At 43.1% G+C, this 23940-nt stretch overlaps 1 protein-coding gene and 1 long non-coding RNA gene across 2 annotated transcripts in view; both read right to left on the bottom strand.

Annotated features, from left to right (window-relative positions):
- The window catches only part of LOC134571854 (uncharacterized), a 618817-nt gene that overhangs the window by 382871 nt on the left and 212006 nt on the right, over nt 1-23940 (bottom strand). The gene's annotated exons all lie outside the window — the stretch shown is intronic.
- On the bottom strand, nt 6441-22940 carry GFER (growth factor, augmenter of liver regeneration). The gene is made up of 3 exons (XM_063428960.1): nt 22716-22940; nt 8969-9177; nt 6441-7625 (listed from the first exon to the last, which is right to left on the bottom strand). The coding sequence occupies exons 1-3, from the start codon at nt 22938-22940 to the stop codon at nt 7463-7465; spliced, it is 597 nt and encodes a 198-aa protein (XP_063285030.1). The 3' UTR covers nt 6441-7462.

Below are 23940 nucleotides of genomic sequence, written 5' to 3'. Positions count from 1 at the left end.
ATATAGCAATACATTGTTGTGAAAGATGGCTGTCATGTTTAGGGTGTAGCTTGCACGTTATCAACTGTGTATTTATATCAGTAGCTCCACCACTAGTTATAAATCAAGTGTGAGTCGCCCCATGAGATGAGACTAGTGAATAACATAATACATGAACGGTTAAGGTAAAGGCATGTAAGGAACTACGACAATAAACTCTTTAGGAGGTGAAATAATGACATGTTTAAACGCTTGCTACTTTACGATTAGTTAATGTGCAGAGAGCAGTTCATGTGATCAAAGGCATGGTGTGGAGGATCGGCTATAGTGGGACATGCTTGGCAGGCTGCTGTTTACTGCATGTGCTCATCCGATCCCTTCTGGGTGCCAGGTGCAGACCCTGGGAGTCCCTGATACCTGGAACAACAAAGGCAAGTCTCTGGCTGAGTGCCGGGTTCGTGGCTTGAGGTGGTGGAAGCTTGTTTTGTCGGGTGGTCGGATCTGTCCCGGTGGTGCTTCACGTCCGGTGCGGGATTGTGGTGGCTTAAGGTGGAGGCGAGTGCTTGACGTGGGGCAGGCTCTGCATTTCTGTTTGTGCCTCCGGTCCCGTCTTCGATGCCTTTTGCGTTGGTGGATTTTAATGGGGACTGCTTCGCTTAGCTGTGGTGGAGCTTGTTGGGGCTTCCTGCTTGTTATTTGCTTCCAAAATTGATTAAAGAGTCTGTCCAGCTTAGACTCAATATCCTGCCATGCTTTGCTGGTAGCAGGAGGACACGCGGCTGCCGCCATATTGGGAGAGTCACAGATGAGTATGTCAGCCTGGGCGGCTGTGCTCTGTGCGTCCATTAGCTCCAGACAGCCTCTAAGGGGTGGACCGGGATAACCCCCACCGGTCCGAGGGGGGAGGGGGGGTTACGGAGCTCCTGACGGGAAGTAGCTGCTCCTGGGCATCCCAGGATCGGGAGATCGGCCGCCTCTCCCGTCCGGTGAGCACCAGGCCACACTTGCCACGCAGAGGTAAGTAAGACTCTGTCGAGTTGCTGATCGCTATTAAGCATGTCGGGTCGGTCAGGTAGGAGCAACATTGCTGGGTCATCCCCTTCTGGGGTGAAATTCGCTTGTTGATAGCTGCTTAAAGTGAGATATTGAGGGAGCTCACACGAAGTGCGTCTTTCCTCCATGACAGCTAGGCCCCGCCCCCCGGAAGCTGCATTCTTAGTGAGAGGAGGGACAGTGTAGCTGCTGCTGATTTAATAGGGAAATCGATAGCTAGGCTAGTGTATTCAGTGTCCACTACAGTCCTGAAGGACTCATCTGATCTCTGCTGTAAGGACAGCACCCCAAAAAGCCATTTTTAGGGCTAGAACATCAGTCTGCTTTTTTTTCCCTGTGTAATCTAATTGCAGTTGCAGTTGCCCTCCAACACTGTTACACACCCTGACCCCCCACACTGTCACACACTGCCATCTTCCTCCTCACTATCACCCACTCACACCCTGCCCCCTAAACTGTCACATTCCTCTACACTGCTCCCTCACCCTGTTACTCTTTCACACACTTGCACCCCATATTGTCAGCCCCCAACACTGTCACCAATACATAGTCACTCCTCCCACACACTGCCCCTGCACACACTGTCACTCTTTTCAACACTGCCTCCCACACTGTCACCTACCCACCGTCACAATTCCACACACATACAGCCACCCCCACACTGTCACCCCCCACATGCTGTCATGCCCCCTTCACCCAGCCTCGCTCACATTAACCTCTCCCAATCTTGTTGCTCTCACCCTCTCCATCCATACCACAATAACCGGCCCTCGCTCTTCCACACTCACCCTATCACATTTACTTCTCCTATCCTGTCACTCATCCTGCCTAGACATGCCACACTCACCCTGTCACATAACCCTCCCTCGTCCTGTCACTCTCACCTACCCTCGCACTGGTACACTTTCTCCTTCAACCGTGCCACACTCACCCCAACAGTGAATACAGAGAGTAAATCTCTGTATCCAGTGCTGCAAGCCTGTCATTCAATATAACAGCAGCTCATTATACACACACAATGCAACTCCTATATGTTTTTTTACTATGAGTGTTAGTGGGGGCCTCTTGTTTGACTTTCGCCTAAGGCCTCATAAAGTCTAGAGCCGCCACTGATTTGATTCTACTGTTTGAAATAATTAGTACTAGTTACAATATTTTTAAAGGGGCACTATAGTCACCCAGACCACTTCAGCTCAATGAAGTGGTCTGGGTGCCAGGTCCCTCAGGTTTTAACCCTTCAGATGCAAACATAGCAGTTTCAGAGAAATGGCTATGTTTACATTTGGGGTTAATCCAGCCTCTAGTGGCTGTCTTCCAGACAGCCACTAGAGGTGCATCTGCGAAGCTGGAGGCATATTATGCCTCCATCCTGCACAGCGTCCATAGGAAAGCATTGAGAAATGCTTTCCTATGGACACTTTGAATACGCGCGCGGCACTTGCTGCGCATTCGCATCCTGTGATGTCGGGCGGGGGAGCTGACGTCGGAGTGGGAGGAGAGGTCACCAGCGCGGCGGGAGCCCGGCGCTGGACAAAGGTAAGCTGCTGAAGGGGTTTTAACCCCTTCAGCGCCACGGGAGGGGGACCTTGATAGTGGGGGCACCCTCAGGACACTCTAGTGTCAGGAAAACTGCTTTGTTTTCCTGACACTATAGTGATCCTTTAACTTTGAATGTAGGTCCTGCCATGGTTGGCCTACATTGACTAGTTATAATTTAGTAGTTGCCCCAATTTCTATGGTTCGTACCGATATTTTTTTAACTTATCTGAATGATGTGATTCTTCATGACTTTGCCTAGTAAGATCTACTTGTGTTATTGGTTTGTAACTGTCCATTACTGTATCAAACAATTCATTCACAGTGGGTATTGCTGAGAGTCTGATTTTTGCAATATATAGTCATTATTGCTGTGTTTTCTCTACTAGGCTCTGCCTTTCTCTTACAGGTAGAAATGATTTTGTTTCTTGTATCTACAGGTAAGTAGTTCACTAAGCAAGACATAGCGGTGTGAGTTGTCTTCAATAAATACATCCAGAAAATAGTAGGATTTTCAGTTTAATTCTCACCCTGCTATAAAACAGTGGATGACTGTTTTCATTCAACACTTTCTAAAATGTCATGGATTGTTCCAGTCTGATTCTGGAAGTTATGCCTTTGTCAAGGTTCTGTTTGATACCGCCATCCATTTGGTATTTAATTTATATTTGAGAAGGACATTATAGGTCTATAATCTCTAGACCGTGTCTTGGTTTTATGAAGTTTTATTATCCATAACTGGATGGGCGTTGTTTTCTTGTGTTAGTCTAACCTTGTTTCTTCAATAGGTTTGGTAATCATGACCTTAATGCCTATCTGGCTTTATATTTCTCCAGGATATTTCTGACATTTGAATACCAAGGTGTTGCTGACCTAGCTGCCCCTAGGGTAAAATACAAACAAACACAAAAAACACACACACACACTTAAAAGAGAGAAAATGCCAAAAAATTTACAAAAGTTAAATTTACGCAAAAATACATCACTTAAATCATACATTTCACAACAGTTGTTAACAAAATTCAAAAAAAAACAAACATACATTAAATAGTGCAGTTATCTCTATCAGTCTGCTTTACGATCAAGGGCCAGCAAAGCAAAACTAAACCTTACATCTGCCATTTAAATATAGATAACGTTATAGTTTATAAATACATTGCAAAGTCAAGTAGAATGCTAAAAATTACCACAAAACATGTGATCTACATGAAATAAAAAGCTTATTTTTTCAGGGTGACATCTTTCTCAGACTTGTTGCATTTGGAACGATTTCACCTCGGTTAATTACCTTAAAGTACACTGTAGTCACCAAAACAACTTTAGCTTAATGAAGCCATTTTGGCATATAGATTATGCAGTCTTACTGCTCAGTTCTCTGCCATTTAGGATTTAAATCACCTTTGTTTCTATTCATGCAGCCATAGCCATACCTCCCCAGGCTGTGACTAACACAGCCTGCATGGGGAAAAAAAGGTTAAAATTTCAATCCGATGTTAAAGGACCACTATAGTGCCAGGAAAACAAACTCGTTTTCCTGGCACTATAGGGTCTTTAGGTCCCCCCCACCCTCAAGGTCCCACTCCTGGTGGGCTGCATGGGTTAAAACACTTTAACCCATTGTGGGCTCCCTCGGCGCTCTGGAACTCTCCTCCTCCTGCCGACGTCAGCGCCGAATTGGCATTCAAACCGCCCATAGGAAAGCATTTCTCAATGCTTTCCTATGGACTTCCAGCGTCTTCTCACTGTGATTTTTTAAGGAGAAACGCGGAAGCGCCTCTAGAGGCTGGATTAACCCTCAGTGAGACATAGTTTCTCTGAAACTGGTATGTTCTCAGCTGCAGGGTTAACACTAAAGGGACCTGGCACCCAGACCACTTCATTGAGCTGAAGTGGTGTAGGTGCCTATAGTGGTCCTTTAACCCAAACTTCTGGAATAAAAGGGAATCATGACATGTCACACATATCATGTGTCCTTAAGGAGTTAATTTACATTATACGTTTTTATTAACTGCTCTGTAAAGTTAACTTTAATCACACACACAAGGCACCTGCATGGTCTAAGCTGTTAACATTGCAGGAGATAAGAAATTCTAAATTAAACAGACTGTGCAGAGAATTGAGCAGTGAGACCGTAGGGGCATTATCTGTACATCAAAATGACAATTAAGCTAAAGTTGTTTTGGTGACTATAGTGTCCCTTTAATCACAGTCACTGACTAAATCATAGCACAGCAGGGGTGAGAGGGGGGTGACAGATAGTTGATATTCTGAACAAATTAAGAGAAAATGAGGGAAATTAAGTAACGTGTGGGAGCTGTTTATAAATATCAACGGATTAAACCAAAGGCCAAAAGCTATGATTCCCACTGCCCATACAAATACATGTAACAACATGCCCAAATGGTAGATCCCTAGTCAAATGTTTCAAGAACTACAACTTCCATGATGCTTTTCTTTGTCAAAGCTGGCAAAGCATCATGGGTGTTGTAATTTACCTTTTATTTTATTTTTTTCGTTAAAGTAAATGTAGTTTTTATTGAGAAATAGACAAACAACAGTAAATAGTAAGGTAAGCCCGTTCTGGCCAAGCAAGAGAATTGCAATGTATAGAATACATCAACTCGCTCGAATGAAGGCAACATTGCATTAATAACACTGTAAGAACAGTCATTTGCATTAAGACATCTGAGTTTATATAAGGTTTAGCAATATACCACCTATCCACAGATATGATCAATTCTTCCATCCTATTCAGTAAAGTGGTTTGTATAACACTACCTAGCATCACATGAGACTGTGCACCTATGTATACCACGAGTTTGGGTTGAGTGAGAGCATGTGCGTTCTAATGCAGTATCAGTAGTAATTTACACATTTTGCACAGTGTGCACAAGACAGTCCCACTATCTTTGATTGGAACTCATTAAATCTATAATAGATCCTGAGCGGTGACCATGTTTGCATCTTTCTACATGAAGGGCGTTAAAACCCTGCACTGCTGATGTGTATTAACTTGCACTGTTGCTTATGTTATGCTTTTTCATAGATGAAACTGTAGCTGTGTGCCGTACTATGTATTCCATAAACTCTAGCTGGGTAATATGATACCACTTACAATAATGGTAAGGCCATGATTTGCTTAGAGGTTTCAGCCACTTCCTAGTCTGGGGAGAGCTCACTGCAAGAAACATAACAGCTTAATATAATTTGTTTTAATGGGTTTTATTTCTTTTTCCCATTATGTAATGCATTATCTATCTATCTATATAATATATACTCTACATATTGTTTAAAAAATATGGAGTTAATTCCAGCCTGGAGCGTTCCTTTAACCCCCTAAGGACTCGACGGGATTGACTTTTATTTCTGAAGCGGTGTCGTTAAGGGGTTAATATATAAGTAGGAAATCAAATAGCCAAATGCAGCTGTGAATAAATGTCAAATTCTGACTTATTTAAATACCAGAAAAAATGGTTTGGGAGCCACTGTTTTGAGCCAGGAAGCGATTCATCCACAGAAACCTAAATTAAATCGTTTAAAGGAACAGGTAGTATATTTTTTTTTAAGTGTACTTGTAGAGAAAATTTTACTTGCCCTAAATTGTCCCAATATACACTGAATACATCATTTATCACAAAGATACATGATTTAGTCAATGTAAATTTTCTATATATATCCTTTTTGCTTCTGGTCCAAGGTTGCAATCTTCAGCCCACCGGCCGATGCAATACAGAGGCGGAGCGGCGCCAGGAGGAGACGGCGGCGAGGGACATCGCCGCTGCCTCAGGTAAGTGACTGAAGGGGTTTTCACCCCTTCAGTAACCGGGGATTGGGGGGTGGGAGGGAGAGGGACCCTCCAGTGCCACTAATGTGTATTACTCTTCATGAAACACCCACCTACAGGCCATCGTCAGCTCCTCCTTTGGTCTCCTTTTATTTGATGCCGATATAATGGCTAAAATGTTAGCATTCTGGCGGCTTTCACTTCATTCCTGTACACCTTAGCCAGCGCTAGCAGCACCGTCTAGGGAGTTTCCATGGCAACTGTAGTGCAGGCGCTGTGGTTATTATGCTTGGGGGAGCAGAAGGTCCGTTGGTGGGTGGTCTTTTCTGTTCTCCCTTGTCAATTAGATTGGCGGCACGCCAAAGATTTAACCGAGAAGTGGGAGAGAGACCTACTTTTAAATAGTTTTTTTCCACATCTATACGTTGCTCGCCAAAATGGCGGTACAATGTACGGATGAAAACATACACTCTTTAAAATGAGCATTGGTTGTAGGGCGGTTATCCTATAAGAGCTACAGTTATTTGCAATCTGATTATCCCTGGAATATGGTACTGCATATCTTGTGGTGGAGATGATAAATTCTTCTCTAATAGCCAAAGGGAGAACCAACAAAAACGTGAATTTACACACACAGTTTAAATATATTGACATTTGCAAGGAGTCATTGTCACAGGGAAAAGAAGCACTCCATATTTTGATTCAAGCACTTATTGGAGTCAGAATAAGAGGATGTTTAAGTAACCATGAAGTTAAATACAACGTTTCTGCTATCAGGAATTGGGAAAACCTGCAAATTTTCTATTTTGGCGGATTTTCCTGCAAAGGGTTACAGTTTCTCCAGCTATACTACCTAATCATGTAAAAACGTATTTTTGCTGACCCCAATGATGGTGTTATATTCCAAAATAGTGCACACTGGGGCTTTCAACAAAATACATAACTGGGGCAAGTAACAAATCCTCTACAACATTAATAATACCCAATTGAAATACAAATAAGTACAAATCATTTAGACAGGTTTCTGAGTCTATATATGGCGAGGTTTTATAGATATCTGAGATTACATTCACTTGGGAACGACATGAGTGAGATTTCAGAATCAGATCATCAGTCACAGGACCCATCCTTCCAGCCGTCTCGCCATCTTTCATCAACTTTTGAGCAGTCAAACTCCGTCTTCCCCAGTTTTCTATTCACATCATTGTGTAGTATGCACATCCACTGTGACAAGTTGTATCTGCTGCTGGTATCAGGCTGAGTAGTCTTCAATCTGCAGAACAAATTAAAAAGTTATCTGTGTTGTTCATTCAAGGCACTGCACCTACTATATATTGTAAAACTACATCTTTCTTCATGGATTTGGTGGATGACTGTTTTGAACAAGGTACAATTCTCAGGCAACAGAGGGAGATTTTAATTTTTTTAAAATAGCATCCCAGTATTTAGCCTCAATTTAAAGGAACACTATAGAGTCAGGAACACAAACACGTATTACTAACCCTGTAGTGCTAAAAACAGCATACAGCCCCCTTGCTCCCTAAATATAGTCAAATATTACCTTTATTATAGTCTGCTGCTGCTGGTTCTGCCCCGATCTGCCACTTTGGCTGACATTGTCAGAAGTTATGAACTGACCCAATCGCAATGCTTTCCCACAGGAAAGCATTGGATTGGCTGAGTGTCAAGGAGTCAGATCAGGGGCAGAGCCAACACAAGCCAAACACACCCCTGGTGAATCAGCATCTCCTCATAGAGAGGCATTGAATCAATTAATCTCTATGAGGAAAGTTCAGTGTCTCCATGCAGAGGGCGGAGACACTAAATGTCACACTGAATGCTGCTCACTGTGCAGCACTGCCTCAGGAAGCAGCTCTAAAAGCTGAGTGGCCGTCAGTGGAGGTATCCCTAGGCTGTAATGTAAACACTGCATTTTCTCTGAAAACACAGTGTTTACTGCAAAAATCCTGAAGGGACTGATTATACTCAAAAGAACAAATACAATACGCTGTCCTTTAATAACTTTAGATAAGCATTTCATGTGATTAGATATTTTGAAATATATTGTAATGTTATGGTATGTTTTGAGATATATCTATATATATTAATATTTTAAAAAATAATTATATTTTAAATATTTGTTTAAAAATAAATGAAATGCTTTTCCAAAAATATCAAATCAAGGTCTTAAATTTCATCAGAATTTTAAAATTATAGCGAAACTAAGATAAGAACTTAATTTGCTGCTCTAAAACGCTCTATAGCAATATTGATATGTTTCCTTTTTTTTTTTTTTTAAACCCTCCGATTCCTGCCAGCCATCAATTGACAGCTAATAACCCATGCAGAGGGGCTTAAATACCAGTTGCTGCAAGATAATGCATCCAGCTTCTGACAGATGTAACTGTAGAATAAGCCTCCCTCTTCTAACCCTTCCCAGACTTTCTGTGTCCGTCCAATCACAGACTTCTAAATGCATGTCAGGTGCTCTGGGCAATTGCAGCCTCTTGAGTTTACCTCCAGTGAGGTACCAAAAAAATAATTCAAAAGAAAATCACAGGAAGTAACAGAACCTGTTTACTGCTTTAAATCCAGTTTCGTTAACCAAGTACATACCTGTCTCTCAGGTCCTCTGCACACTCATCACATGGGTAAAACTTTGAGAAAATGTTGATAAAGCTTTTCATCTCGTACTGCTGTTTACTAGTGGGCTGATCAGGGTAGTAAGCTGCCATAGTATGTAAAAACGACCAAGTACTTCTGCCGAGCTCTTCCCTATCCAATGGGCATTCAGGCGGTCTCTCTCTGTCTTCGATCTCCGTTTCCTAAAAAGAAAAAAGGTCCACCTTTACAGGGTTTAAAGACTATCCAAGACCTATAAATAGACTTTTTTAGCAGTTTATTGAAGAGGTTTGCGGTGTATAGATGTAAGAAACAAAATGGATACCTGGCATATAGTTCATGTATTTTCTAACTTTTAGGCAACATTTCAACCCTAGATAACTTATAAAGAACCAACATATTCCACACCGTGTACAATATAAGGACTAACAAACAAATAGCTACAACAAGAAAAGCTAGACATACAAGAATAGCAGTGTCATAGACCAGGGCTTGACAAATTAGTTTGGAATCTAGGAGCCAGCTAAAAAAGTTTTTTTGTTTTTTTTAAAGGACACTATAGTCACCAGAACCACTACAGCTTAATGTAGGGGTTCTGGTGCCTATAGCCTGTCCCTGCTGCCTACTAAAATCTCTAGGCTGTCACTCAGACGGCCCCCAGAGAGTCCTGTGTCAGTGCTCTGCATGGAGGCGCTGAATGTTACCCATACAGAACATGCGCAATATCCTCCCAATACTTTCCTATGGGAAAGCATTGACTTTGCTGAGATCATAAAGATCGATAAACTCGGCAATGGGGGCGGGACAAGCCACGGCAAAACCTGCACGGCATGGGGAAAAAAGGTGAGTAAAAACACCAATCATGTGATCGGAGGAGGGCAGGTACTTAAACAGACACACACACACTTACAAATTATTATTTTCTTTATTTTAATCCACCTTTGGGAGAGCTGAGTGAACTTTCCCTGGGGTCCGGTGGGGCTGCTCTCTCTTCCTGTGTGAGAGGGAGCAGTAGTCTACCAGGCAGCTACTCTTTGCTTCCTGTGATGACAGGGCCGGAATTATGTCATATTCTCGCTACCGGCATCATTAAACAGCGCGAGGGAGCAGAGAGGAGCCGCTGGAAGATCACTGCTCCCTCGCACGCTGCCCCAGCCGGCCGCCTTGATGCTCCACTGAGCCGGCCACCTCCATAAAGCCCAGGGCGGCCGGCTACATGCTCCCGCAGGTGGATGGCCGGCTCCATTATTTGCCTAGCCGGCCATTTTGGATAAAAAGCTAACAAATCCCAGGCGCCAGGGCAAATCTTGTAGTCGACATGGCGACCTGGGGGATTTGTCAAGCCCTGTCATAGACTTTCCTCTCGGGTCACGTGTAGAGAACGCACCGGGCGGCTGCATTGCTATGGTCCTCAGACGGCGCGGCCTTAATAGGAAAAATGCTCACATTCGGTCCAGCGAATGGCTCCCTCTCCTGGTTCATGTTGTGAACTACAGACCCTTAAAATACATTTTATAATCATGACGTCATGGCCTTAAAGGTACCACGTCATGGTTGCAACCCCATGTTATTTGGGGTCTCAGATGATATGGCCTGTACTGGCCCAATACTCATTGCTCTATTGTGGTTTATGTCTTGATACACGCAAGTCTCTCTGATATTGACCTCAGCTTATATTTGACTTTGTGTAATTCTGGTATCCTGACCCTGCTTGTTTGTGACTGTGTATTTCTGGTATCCTGACCTGCTTGTTTCTGATTTTGTATATTTCTGGTATCCTGACTTCGTGTATTTCAGTAGATGGGGAGCTTAAAGGACCACCATAGGCATCATAGACACCATAGACAACTTCAGCTCACCTGAGTTTTAACCCTCTAGCTGAAAACATAGCCATTTCAGAGAAACCATTTCAGCCTCTAGTGGCTGTCTCATTGACAGCCACTAGACGCCACTTCCGCGATTCTCACTGTGAAAATCACAGTGAGAAGACGCTGGACGTCCATAGGCAAGCATTGAGTAATGCTTTCCTATGGGCGGTGTAAATGCGCGTGCGGCTCTTGCCGCGCATGCGCATTCGGCGCTGACGTCGGCAGGAGGAGGAGAGTTTCCCAGCGCTGAGGGAGCCCGGTGCTGGAGAAAGGTAAGTGGCTGAAGGAATTTTAACCCCTTCAGCCCTAATAACCCTATAGTGCCAGGAAAACTAGTTTGTTTTCCTGGCACTATAGTGGTCCTTTAAACAAGCTTACATTCTAATTTAATAAAAACAATTTAAAAATATAAAATCAGCAAGATGCATATAAAGACCAAACTTGTTTAGATTTATTTCCCATGTTGACATCCACAGTTGTATCAAAAATGTACAATAACGTTAAAATAGAATCAAAAACAAAAAATGACATAAGCCATGAACAGTTAGGCTTAGCAACACTAGGGGATGCTGCTGATCAAGTTTTGTCTACAACACAGGAAGAGAACTGGATTTTAACCTGTTTCATATCATATAACTTCTATGGACTCACACTATATAATGAGCCTTTGCATAATCCTTGTCACCGTTTACACTTAAGTAAGAAACTTTTTTTTCTTTTGGGTATCCCCACAGTAAGTATTCGGGAGCTGAAAGGTCAGGCAAACGTGACCGCCACTTAATCTGTGAATTTCTTGAAATGATTCGCTTGCCAAACAGTTGTCTCAGGAGGAGCACTGTAGCCTCATCCTGTTAAAACTTTCAATTCAGGAGGATTTTCCTCTTTGTTTTAAAATAATGAACCTGAAATTTTGAAAATAAAATTCCACTATTTTTACACATTGATCTTACCCATGATGAATCTCCCCAGACTCAGTTATAATATGTACATGCAACAAAAAATTTTTTAACTACTTACAAATAAGCTATTTACCTGTCAAATCCTACTCTGAATTTTGGACCTCCGTGTACTTGCTCTGTGACAAGTTAACATGTAAACGGCAAGCTATATTGCTAAACAAGGACACTCCAATACTTGAAACTGATCCCATTGAATGTTGTGTTGACCCCAACCCACTGCTATGTAGGGATCGACCGATTATCAGTTTTACCAATATTATCGGCCGATATTCTGTATTTTAGGCAATATAGGCCAATATAGATACCGATATTACCTCCCAGGATATTACCTCCCAGGACCGCCGGGCCCATTACCAGCCTGGCGGTCCTGGAGGGCCAGCAGCAAGCTCTTACTTACCTTTCCTGCAGTTCCTCCAGTTTCCCAGTGTAAATCTTGCGAGTCCCGCGGCCGTCAGAGCGTTGCTATGGGTTACCATGGCAACGCTCCACGCGGCACGCAGACCGCGAGATTTACACTGGGGAGCAGGAGGAGCTGCTGGAAAGGTAAGCAAGAGCTTGCTGCCGCCCCCCACTGCCCAGTACATGCCACTGGACCACCAGGGACTGCCAGGGCTGCCATCAGAAATTTTGGGGCCCCTGACAAAGCACAAGGTCTGGGCCCCCCCCTCCCCCCCCTCCCCCGCCCCCTCCCGGGCCCGCCCACGCCCTACCTAGTCCGCTGACAATGATGCGGGACTGAATGTGGTGTGTATAGTGGAAGTGAATTAGAATGTGTGTAATGGATGTAGTGTTTGTGTGTATTAGATACTGTTTGTGCAGTGAATGCAGAGTGTGTGTTTGTGTAGCGGATGCAGTGTGTATAGTGAACGCAGAGTGTGTTTGAGTAGTGGATGTAGTGTGTGTACAGTGATGTAGTGTGTGTTTGTGTAGTGGATGTAGTGTTTGTATGTACTAGATGAAATGTGTTTAGTGGATGCAGTGTCTGTAGTGGATGTAGTGTGTGTATTAGACGCAGTGTCTGTGTATAGTGAATGCAGTGTGTTTCAATTTGTGGTGGATGTAGTGTGTGTACTGTGAATACAGGATGTTTGTGTAGTGGATGCTGTGTGTACAGTTAATGCAGAGTGTGTGTCAGTATAGTGAATGCAGAGTGTGTCTTAGTGTGTAATAAATGCAGAGTGTGTCAGTGTAATGAATGTAGTGTGTGTAAATGTGTAGTGAATGCAGAGAGTGTGTTAATGTGTAGTGAATGCAGAGAGTGTGTTAATGTGTAGTGAATGCAGAGAGTGTGTTAATGTGTAGTGAATGCAGAGAGTGTGTTAATGTGTAGTGAATGCAGAGAGTGTGTTAATGTGTAGTGAATGCAGAGAGTGTGTTAATGTGTAGTGAATGCAGAGAGTGTGTTAATGTGTAGTGAATGCAGAGAGTGTGTTAATGTGTAGTGAATGCAGAGAGTGTGTTAATGTGTAGTGAATGCAGAGAGTGTGTTAATGTGTAGTGAATGCAGAGAGTGTGTTAATGTGTAGTGAATGCAGAGAGTGTGTTAATGTGTAGTGAATGCAGAGAGTGTGTTAATGTGTAGTGAATGCAGAGAGTGTGTTAATGTGTAGTGAATGCAGAAAGTGTGTTAGTGTAGTGAATGCAGAAAGTGTGTTAGTGTAGTGAATGCAGAAAGTATGTTAGTGTAGTGAATGCAGAGAGTGTGTTAATGTGTAGTGAATACAGAGAGTGTGTTAGTGTGTAGCGGATGCAGAGTGTTGATATGTAGTGAATGCAGAGAGTGTTAGTGTGTAGCGGATGCAGAGTGTGTGTTAGTGTAGTGAATGCAGAAAGTGTTAGTGTGTAGCGGATGCAGAGTGTGTGTTAGTGTAGTGAATGCAGAGTGTGTTAATGTGAAGCAAATGCAGTGTGTGTTAATGTGTAGCGAATGCAGAGTGTGTTAATGTGTAGCGAATGCAGAGTGTGTTAATGTGTAGCGAATGCAGAGTGTGTTAATGTGTAGCGAATGCAGAGTGTGTTAATGTGTAGCGAATGCAGAGAGTTTGTTAGTGTAGTGAATGCAGAAAGTGTGTTAGTGTAGTGAATGCAGAGAGTGTTAATGTGTAGTGAATGCAGAGTGTGTGTTAGTGTAGTGAATGCAGTGTGTTAATGTGTAGCGAATGTAGAGTGTGTTAATGTGTAGTGAATGCAGAGTGTGTTAATGTGTAGCGAATGCAGAGAGTTTGTTAGTGTAGTGAATGCAGAGGGTGTTAATGTGTAGTGAATGCAGAGAGTGTGTTAGTGTGTAGCGGATGCAGAGTGTGTTTGAGTAGTGTGTGTAGTGTGTGTACAGTGATGTAGTGTGTGTTTGTGTAGTGAATGTACTGTTTGTATGTACTAGATGAAATGTGTTTAGTGGATGTAGTGTGTGTATTAGACACAGTGTCTGTGTATAGTGAATGCAGAGTGTTAATGGTTAGTGAATGCAGAGAGTGTTTGAGTAGTGGATGTAGTGTGTGTACAGTGATGTAGTGTGTGTTTGTGTAGTGGATGTAGTGTTTGTATGTACTAGATTAAATGTGTTTAGTGGATGCAGTGTCTGTAGTGGATGTAGTGTGTGTATTAGACGCAGTGTCTGTGTATAGTGAATGCAGAGTGTTTCAATTTGTGGTGGATGTAGTGTGTGTACTGTGAATACAGGATGTTTGTGTAGTGGATGCTGTGTGTACAGTTGATGCAGAGTGTATGTTAGTGTAGTGAATGCAGAGTGTGTCTTAGTGTGTAATAAATGCAGAGTGTGTCAGTGTAATGAATGTAGTGTGTGTGTAAATGTGTAGTGAATGCAGAGAGTGTGTTAATGTGTAGTGAATGCAGAGAGTGTGTTAATTTGTAGTGAATGCAGAGAGTGTGTTAATGTGTAGTGAATGCAGAGAGTGTGTTAATGTGTAGTGAATGCAGAGAGTGTGTTAATGTGTAGTGAATGCAGAGAGTGTGTTAATGTGTAGTGAATGCAGAGAGTGTGTTAATGTGTAGTGAATGCAGAGAGTGTGTTAATGTGTAGTGAATGCAGAGAGTGTGTTAATGTGTAGTGAATGCAGAGAGTGTGTTAATGTGTAGTGAATGCATAAAGTGTGTTAGTGTAGTGAATGCAGAGAGTGTGTTAGTGTAGTGAATGCAGAGAGTGTGTTAGTTTAGTGAATGCAGAGAGTGTGTTAATGTGTAGTGAATGCAGAGTGTGTTAGTGTAGTGAATGCAGAGTGTGTTAGTTTAGTGAATGCAGAGAGTGTGTTAGTTTAGTGAATGCAGAGAGTGTGTTAATGTGTAGCGAATGCAGAGAGTTTGTTAGTGTAGTGAATGCAGAAAGTGTGTTAGTGTAGTGAATGCAGAGAGTGTGTTAGTGTAGTGAATGCAGAGAGTGTGTTAGTGTGTAGTGAATGCAGAGTGTTAATGTGTAGTGAATGCAGAGTGTTAATGTGTAGTAAATGCAGAGAGTGTGTTAGTGTAGTGAATGCAGAGAGTGTGTTAGTGTAGTGAATGCAGAGTGTGTCAATGTGTAGCGAATGCAGAGTGTGTGTCAGTATAGAGGATGCAGTGAGTGTGTTAGTGTGTAGTGTATGCAGAGTGCATGTTGTATTAGTGAATGCAGTGTGTGTGTTAGTGTATGCAGTGTGTGTTGTGTTAGTGTATGCAGTGTGTGTTGTGTCAGTGTATGCAGAGTGTGTGTGTTGTGTCAGTGTATGTAGTGTGTGTGTTGTGCCAGTGTATGCAGTGTGTGTGTTGTGTTAGTGTATGTAGTGTGTATATAGTGTGTGTGTGTGTGTGTTGTGTCAGTGTATGCACTGTCAGTGTATGTAGTGTGTGTGTGTGTGTGTGCTGTGTCAGTGTATGTAGTGTGTGTGTGTGTTGTGTCAGTGTATGCAGTGTGTGTGCTGTGTCAGTGTATGCAGTGTGTGTGCTGTGTCAGTGTATGCAGTGTGTGTGTGCTGTGTCAGTGTATGCAGTGTGTGTGTGCTGTGTCAGTGTATGTAGTGTGTGTGTGTTGTGTCAGTGTATGCAGTGTGTGTGTGTTGTGTCAGTGTATGCAGTGTGTGTGTGTTGTGTCAGTGTATGCAGTGTGTGTGTGTGTGTTGTGTCAGTGTATGTAGTGTGTGTGTTGTGTTAGTGTATGTAGTGTGTGTGTGTGTGTGTTGTGCCAGTGTATGCAGTGTGTGTGTTGTGTTAGTGTATGTAGTGTGTATATAGTGTGTGTGTGTGTTGTGTCAGTGTATGCAGTGTGTGTGCTGTCAGTGTATGTAGTGTGTGTGTGTGTGTGTGTGTTGTGTCAGTGTATGCAGTGTGTGTGCTGTGTCAGTGTATGCAGTGTGTGTGTGTGTGTGTTGTGTCAGTGTATGCAGTGTGTGTGTGTGTGTTGTGTCAGTGTATGCAGTGTGTGTGTGTGTTGTGTCAGTGTATGCAGTGCGTGTGTGTTGTGTCAGTGTATGCAGTGCGTGTGTGTTGTGTCAGTGTATGCAGTGTGTGTGTGTTGTGTCAGTGAATGCAGTGTGTGTGTTGTCAGTGTATGCAGTGTGTGTGTGTGTGTTGTGTCAGTGTATGCAGTGTGTGTGTTGTGTCAGTGTATGCAGTGTGTGTTGTGTCAGTGTATGCAGTGTGTGTTGTGTTAGTGTATATAGTGTGTGTGTGTTGTGTTAGTGTATGTGTGTTGTGTTAGTGTATATAGTGTGTGTGTTGTGTTAGTGTATATAGTGTGTGTGTTGTGTTAGTGTATATAGTGTGTGTGTTGTGTTAGTGTATGTGTGTGTGTGCTGTGTCAGTGTATGCAGTGTGTGCTGTGTCAGTGTATGCAGAGTGTGTTGTGTCAGTGTATGCAGAGTGTGTTGTGTCAGTGTATGCAGAGTGTGTTGTGTCAGTGTATGCAGAGTGTGTTGTGTCGGTGTATGCATAGTGCTTTGTGTCAGTGTATGTAGTGTGTGTGTTGTGTCAGTGTATGCAGTGTGTGTGTGTGTTGTGTCAGTGTATGCAGTGTGTGTGTGTTGTGTCAGTGTATGCAGTGTGTGTGTGTTGTGTCAGTGTATGCAGTGTGTGTGTGTTGTGTCAGTGTATGCAGTGTGTGTGTGTTGTGTCAGTGTATGCAGTGTGTGTGTGTTGTGTCAGTGTATGCAGTGTGTGTGTGTTGTGTCAGTGTATGCAGTGTGTGTGTGTTGTGTCAGTGTATGCAGTGTGTGTGTGTTGTGTCAGTGTATGCAGTGTGTGTGTGTTGTGTCAGTGTATGCAGTGTGTGTGTGTGTGTGTTGTGTCAGTGTATGCAGTGTGTGTGTGTGTGTTGTGTCAGTGTGTGTGTGTTGTGCCAGTGTATGCAGTGTGTGTGTGTTGTGCCAGTGTATGCAGTGTGTGTGTTGTGTTAGTGTATGCAGTGTGTGTGTTGTGTTAGTGTATGCAGTGTGTGTGTTGTGTTAGTGTATATAGTGTGTGTGTTGTGTCATAGTATGCAGTGTGTGTGCTGTGTCAGTGTATGTAGTGTGAGTGCTGTGTCAGTGTATGTAGTGTGTGTGTTGTGTCAGTGTATGCAGTGTGTGTGTGTGTTGTGTCAGTGTATGCAGTGTGTGTGTTGTGTCAGTGTATGCAGTGTGTGTGTGTGTGTGTTGTGTCAGTGTATGTGTGTGTGTGTTGTGTCAGTGTATGTGTGTGTTGTGTCAGTGTATGCAGTGTGCGTGTGTGTATGCAGTGTGTGTGTGTGTGTGTGTGTGTGTTGTGTCAGTGTATGCAGTGTGTGTGTGTAAATGTGCTGGGGTGAGGGGGAGGGGGGGGCATTTTAACATAATTAAAAAATATATATATATATTTAAATAGTTTCTCCCCCCTCCCTGCTTACCTGTGTCTAGGGAGGGGGGAGATTCCATCCCTGGTGGTCCGGTGGCATGGTGGGGCCCCCCGGCTCCCTGTTACCGCAGAGGGGGCCCTCGCAGCACACAGCCTCTTCTCTTCTCTCCTCCAATAACTCTCTCGAGACCCGCGGAGCGTTGCCATGGCAACCGGGTCTCGCGAGAGTTATTAGCAGAGAGGAGAAGAGGCTGTGTGCTGCGTGGGCCCCCTCTGCGGTAACAGGGAGCCGGGGGCCCGTGGCTGCACACATAGATAGCGATATTCGCTATCTATGTGTGCAGAGAGGGAAAGTGGGGCCCAGGACTGCCAGAGCAGTCCGGGCCCCCCAGGGCCGCCGGGCCCGTGACAACCGTCATGGTTGTCACCCCCTGATGGCGGCCCTGGGGACTGCTATAGCCCCCTTCCCTGGCCAAGTATGAAACAGGGAGGGGGGACAAAAAAAAAACCCATAAATATAAAAAATAAAATTAAAATAAAAAAATGCCCCTCCTACCCCCTCATTTTACACAAATTACATCCCTTCACAAACACACACACACACTCTGCATTCATTAATTATATACACAAACTATACAAACACAAACACACTACACAAACACAAACACACACACTGCATTCACTTTACGCACACTACATTCACTATACACACACACTACACAAACACACACTCTGCATTCACTATATATACACACTACACAAACACTCACTGCATTCACTATACACACTACACAAACACTCACTGCATCCACTACACACACAGCTCCCCTGTCTAAACACACTGCATCCACTACATGTGGCATGTATATTTTGTGCATTTACCTTTAGAAATAGTTTATTTTTTTTCAAAATGGTATATGTACAGAATATCGGCAAGTTATCGGCTATCAGCCTGAAAGGTCACAGATTATCGGTATCGGCTCTAAAAAAACAATATCAGTCGATCCCTACTGCTATGGCACAAAGTGTAATATTACAAAACCTTATTTAGAGGTAATTTCGTAGAAGACAATAAGTGTTAGTGACAATCATGGTAATATGTATCTTTAAAGGAACACTATAGTCGCCTAAATTACTTTAGCTAAATAAAGCAGTTTTAGTGTATAGATCATTCCCCTGCAATTTCACTGCTCAATTCACTGTCATTTAGGAGTTAAATCACTTTGTTTCTGTTTATGCAGCCCTAGCCACACCTCCCCTGGCTATGATTGACAGAGCCTGCATGAAAAAACAAAACTGGTTTTTAATTTCAAACAGATGTAATTTACCTTAAATAATTGTACCTCAATCTCTAAATTGAACTTTAATCACATACAGGAGGCTCTTGCAGGGTCTAGCAAACTATTAACATAGCAGGGGATAAGAAAATCTTAATTAAACAGAACTTGCAATAAAGAAAGCCTAAATAGGGCTCTCTTTACAGGAAGTGTTTATGGAAGGCTGTGAAAGTCACATGCAGAGAGGTGTGACTAGGGTTCATAAACAAAGGGATTTAACTCCTAAATGGCAGAGGATTGTGCAGTGAGGCTGTCCTTTACACCAAAACTGCTTCATTAAGCTAAAGTTGTTCAGGTGACTATAGTGTCCCTTTAAGTAGAAGACAGAGATCCCACCCAATTTGCAAATCGGTATGTCAATTGTTCTGTTTAATGAATAATCATCTTGCTTCACATACTTGAACTACTATTGAACTACACGCATTCTCATTTGTTGAAGCAGGAACATAATATTGATCATGTGCTGGGCAGCTGCCCACAATGAAGCCTTCAGTGTGTGAGATAACTTTGGTCTAGAGAGGATTCTTCTAAAATGTATTTGGTGCCACCAATGTCCACAGATTTTTTTTTCTAGGTTGGGCTTAAAGAGGAAATCAAATGCATAAATACAAGGCAGGATTTATATTCCAGGCAACTCTAAACAAATTACTATTGCTTCAGTGTCAGCACCATTAACAATATATCGTGTGCCAAAACATGCTAGATTAGAGCATTAATCGTAGAACAATAAAATACATGTATCTTAGACTACAGCTTAACCCCTTAAGGACACATGACATGTGTGACATGTCATGATTCCCTTTTATTCCAGAAGTTTGGTCCTTAAGGGGTTAAAGGGATCCTAAAGTGCCCGAAAAAAAAAAAAACAGTTTTCCTGGCACTATAGGCTCCTGGAGTGCCTCCCTCCCTCGGGGCCACCTTCCCGCGTGGCTGAAGAGGGTTAAAAACCCCTTCAGCCACTTACCGGAATCCATCGCTGATAGTCCTCGGCGCGGGGTTAGGCTCCGCCCATGCCGACGTCAGCTGGCGGGGGAGAAATAATGCGCATGCGCGGCAATGGCCTCCCAATAAGAAAGCATTATCCAATGCTTTTCTATTGAGAAAATCTGACGCCGGAGGTCCGTGAGGACGTCCAGCGTCAGATAACAGACCAAAAGTCCGTTTGGATTCTGGAAGCACTCTAGTGGCTGTCTAGTGGCTGGTCTGTTTTACATTGCAGCACTAAGTGCAAAAGTGTCACAGCACCCAGACCACTTTAATTAGCTGAAGTGGTCTGGGTGCCTACTGTGTCCCTTTAAGTGCTTCAACTTGCCCTAACTTGTAGATACCAATTAGAGTCGCTAGAGGAGAATACAGTTAAGATTATCTGTATCGTGTTAATAAGAGAGCAAGATTTAGGACTGACTTAATTACCGGTAATGGGTATTACAAGCATGAGTGCAGAGCTACAAAAGCACTGAAATTATTAATTTTATTCCAGCAAAAAAATAAAAAATAAAAAATATGTAGCAAGTCAAAACACAATAAACATGTATATTGTATCATTGTAAAATAAAAAATGTTTGTACATGAACTGGAAAACACACACTGGGTGTGGAAGAAAATTGGGAAAGTGATGCAATATTAGTTTTGTATTCTATCCTCAATATGTCATTGGTCTGATACAATACTTTTTAATACATTGATATTTCTTATTTGTTTTTTCCTGCGGTTATCAGAAATGTGCAGTGTTTAAGAACACATTAGGAACAAGATGTACAGTAGCTGCCTGATGACATCATACCTGGCACCAGATGACAAATTTATGCAAAAAATTGCATAGGTTCAATACCAACAACTCCAGGACAAATATGTTAGTCAGCTACAGTATTCATTTTGTCGACTAACCATTTTAGTCAAATTTTAGTCAACTAAAATGTTTGCGATTTAATCGCCTAAAACTAGACTAAAGCTAAAACAATTCCGATGACTAAAATGGCTTTTTAGTCAAAAGAATATGACTAAAACTAAATTGAGATTTGCCACCAAAATTAATAAGGTCTGTGGAAGGGGCAAAATGGACAGACCAGGGCTTGAGAGAGAGACACAAAGAGACACAGATGGGCTGTGGAAGGGGCAACATCTAAACCCATTAGATTTTAGTGGTGTCGATTAAAATCTACTGGAGATTTAGTAGACTAAAATATGACTAAAACAGCTTTTTAGTCAAAAGACTGACTAAACTGAAATTTGCTGCACCCATTGATTAATACCTGAGGTCACAGTCCATTTGACACACTGACTAGTACCCGAGGATACAGTCCACAACACACACTGACTAATACAGGATGGGACAGTCCATGGCACACACTGACTAGTACCTGAGATAACAGTCCATTTGACTAATACCTGAGGTGACAATCCATGGCACACACTGACTAGTACCGGAGATAACAGTCCATGTGACCAATACCTGAGGTGACAGTCCATGGCACACACTGACTAGTATCTGAGGTGACAGTCCACGTAACATCCTGACTAGTACCTGAGGTGACAGTCCATATGACTAATAACTGAGGTGACAGTCCACAACACACACTGACAAATACGGAATGGGACAGTCCATGGCACACACTGACTAGTATCTGAGGTGACAGTCCACATAACATCCTGACTAGTACCTGAGGTGACAGTCCACAACACACACTGACTAATACGGAATGGGACAGTCTATGGCACACACTGACTAGTATCTGAGTTGACAGTCCACAACACACACTGACTAATACGGAATGGGACAGTCTATGGCACACACTGACTAGTATCTGAGTTGACAGTCCACAACACACACTGACTAATACGGAATGGGACAGTCTATGGCACACACTGACTAGTATCTGAGTTGACAGTCCACAACACACACTGACTAATACGGAATGGGACAGTCTATGGCACACACTGACTAGTACCTGAGGTGACAGTCCACGTAACATCCTGACTAGTACCTGAGGTGACAGTCCATGTGACTAATACGGGGTGAGACAGTCCATGGCACACACCGACTAGTACCTGAGGTGACAGTCCATGTGACTAGTACGGGGTGAGACAGTCCATGGCACACACCGACTAGTACCTGAGGTGACAGTCCATGTGACTAGTACCTGAGGTGACAGTCCATGTGACTAGTACCTGAGGTGACAGTCCATGTGACTAGTACCTGAGGTGACAGTCCATGTGACTACTACGGGGTGAGACAGTCCATGGCACACACCGACTAGTACCTGAGGTGACAGTCCATGTGACTAGTACCTGAGGTGACAGTCCATGTGACTAATACCTGAGGTGACAGTCCATGTGACTAATACCTGAGGTGACAGTCCATGTGACTAATACCTGAGGTGACAGTCCATGTGACTAATACCTGAGGTGACAGTCCATGTGACTAATACCTGAGGTGACAGTCCATGTGACTAGTACCTGAGGTGACAGTCCATGTGACTAGTACCTGAGGTGACAGTCCACTTAACATCCTGTCTAGTACCTGAGGTGACAGTCGGTAAGAGATAGTAACTTGCCAGTATCCGAGGTGACAGAATGCAGCATACATACAGTGACTAGGACATAAAGTTACCATAGGACACTTTACCCTCTGGTGACACTCGGGGACCCCCAGCCTCCCTCCCAGCTGACACACGGGGACCCCCCACACGGATAGTGACAGGCCGGATAGTGACAGGGGGCGGATAGTGACTGGCCGGATTGTGACTGGCCGGATAGTGACAGGCCCCGGTTACCGCCTCACCTGGGAGGCCGAGCTGTGCTTCCTCTGTTGCTTCATCCAGCTCTTGAAATCCATGCAGGCACGGCAGGGCTTCTTGGGGTGTCCTCCCTCTCCTCCTCCCTCTTCCCCTCCCCCGGCAGGGCCGCCTGCTCCCGGCTTCACCCCGGGTATCAGGAACGGAAACCCGCTCAGAGGGTTCGAGGCTTGCCGGTCACTGGGCGCCGCCATGTTGGGAGAGCAGTGCATTCTGGGAGCGGTCCTGGAGAAACATGCTCATAGCTGCAGGTGGCTCAGAGCTGTGCCAGGTCATTCTCACTGTTTCTGCACACACACACACACAAAATGCTGTTTGTTTATTTCTTTCTTTTGTATTTTGTTTAGAATTATTATTTTAGTGTTCTTATTATTAAAAATAATATTGATAGAAGTAAGATGTTATTTCTATTGGGTCAACATTAAAATAAATGGTAATATACTTATATCTATGACTTGGGCTCAGATATAAATTTCTTTTCTACAGAATAATCTTTTCCTTTTTTTTTTGAAGATAGAACATTTTTCGTGACACCCAAATTTGAGTTCAGATGGTTCAGCTCAGCAGAATTTCGATTGGGAACTGGATCTGAAGAACAAACCAAAACTGTGCAAAAATGGGACAATCAGTGTGCTGCAAAATATACACTTAATATTATATTCATACATTTTGCAGTACACTGGGATCAGTAGGTCTAGCAACCTCTTCTGCTAAAGCAGGGGGGTCCGTTATCTTTTCTGTGCTTATTGGCTGATCGTCTCAAAAATGGTTTGACTCCTTATAATCGTGGAGTTCCAGGGCACCATAACCACTACAGCAAAACAAACTAAACAGAACAGTTATTTTGTAATATTAATCAGTTGTACTGTGAGTTATTTTTCCTGCCAACATTTTATCTCACAGTATTTGTTTCCTACACCTACAGTTGTCCACCTGACTCCTAAAGTCTACATATTTCTTTTGGAGCCTACTTTTCATCTACTCTTCTAAAAAGGGAGAAACTCTACAGACGATAATACAAAAAAACCCCACTTTTTCCCCCCCTGTAGCAAAAGCATTCTGAATTACACCACGTTAGCCCAACTTCTTGATTGCCTTTGATTTGTTTTGTGGGCTGGATTGCTAAGTGCTTTTCTCTTTACTTGTCAGTGATTGGCAACACAATATTAGTTCTTACTGACTTGGTGTATGTCCGCGTCAATTTCACATGGT

This window comes from Pelobates fuscus, chromosome 8 (genome assembly GCF_036172605.1).
Source record: "Pelobates fuscus isolate aPelFus1 chromosome 8, aPelFus1.pri, whole genome shotgun sequence".
Lineage (NCBI taxonomy): Eukaryota > Metazoa > Chordata > Amphibia > Anura > Pelobatidae > Pelobates > Pelobates fuscus.
The sequence above is the reverse complement of the archived record's forward strand: the minus strand, read 5'-3'. Positions and strand labels throughout refer to the sequence as shown.

Bases quoted from the DNA above. Each gene is read 5' to 3' on its own strand.
- GFER (XM_063428960.1), bottom strand. From the start codon at position 22,940: ATGCACTGCTCTCCCAACATGGCGGCGCCCAGTGACCGGCAAGCCTCG. The intron at 9,178-22,715 runs GTGAGGCGGTAA...TTTTCTTTTTAG, and splicing joins AGCACAGCTCGGCCTCCCAG to GAAACGGAGATCGAAGACAG. The intron at 7,626-8,968 runs GTATGTACTTGG...TTTGTTCTGCAG, and splicing joins GCAGAGGACCTGAGAGACAG to ATTGAAGACTACTCAGCCTG.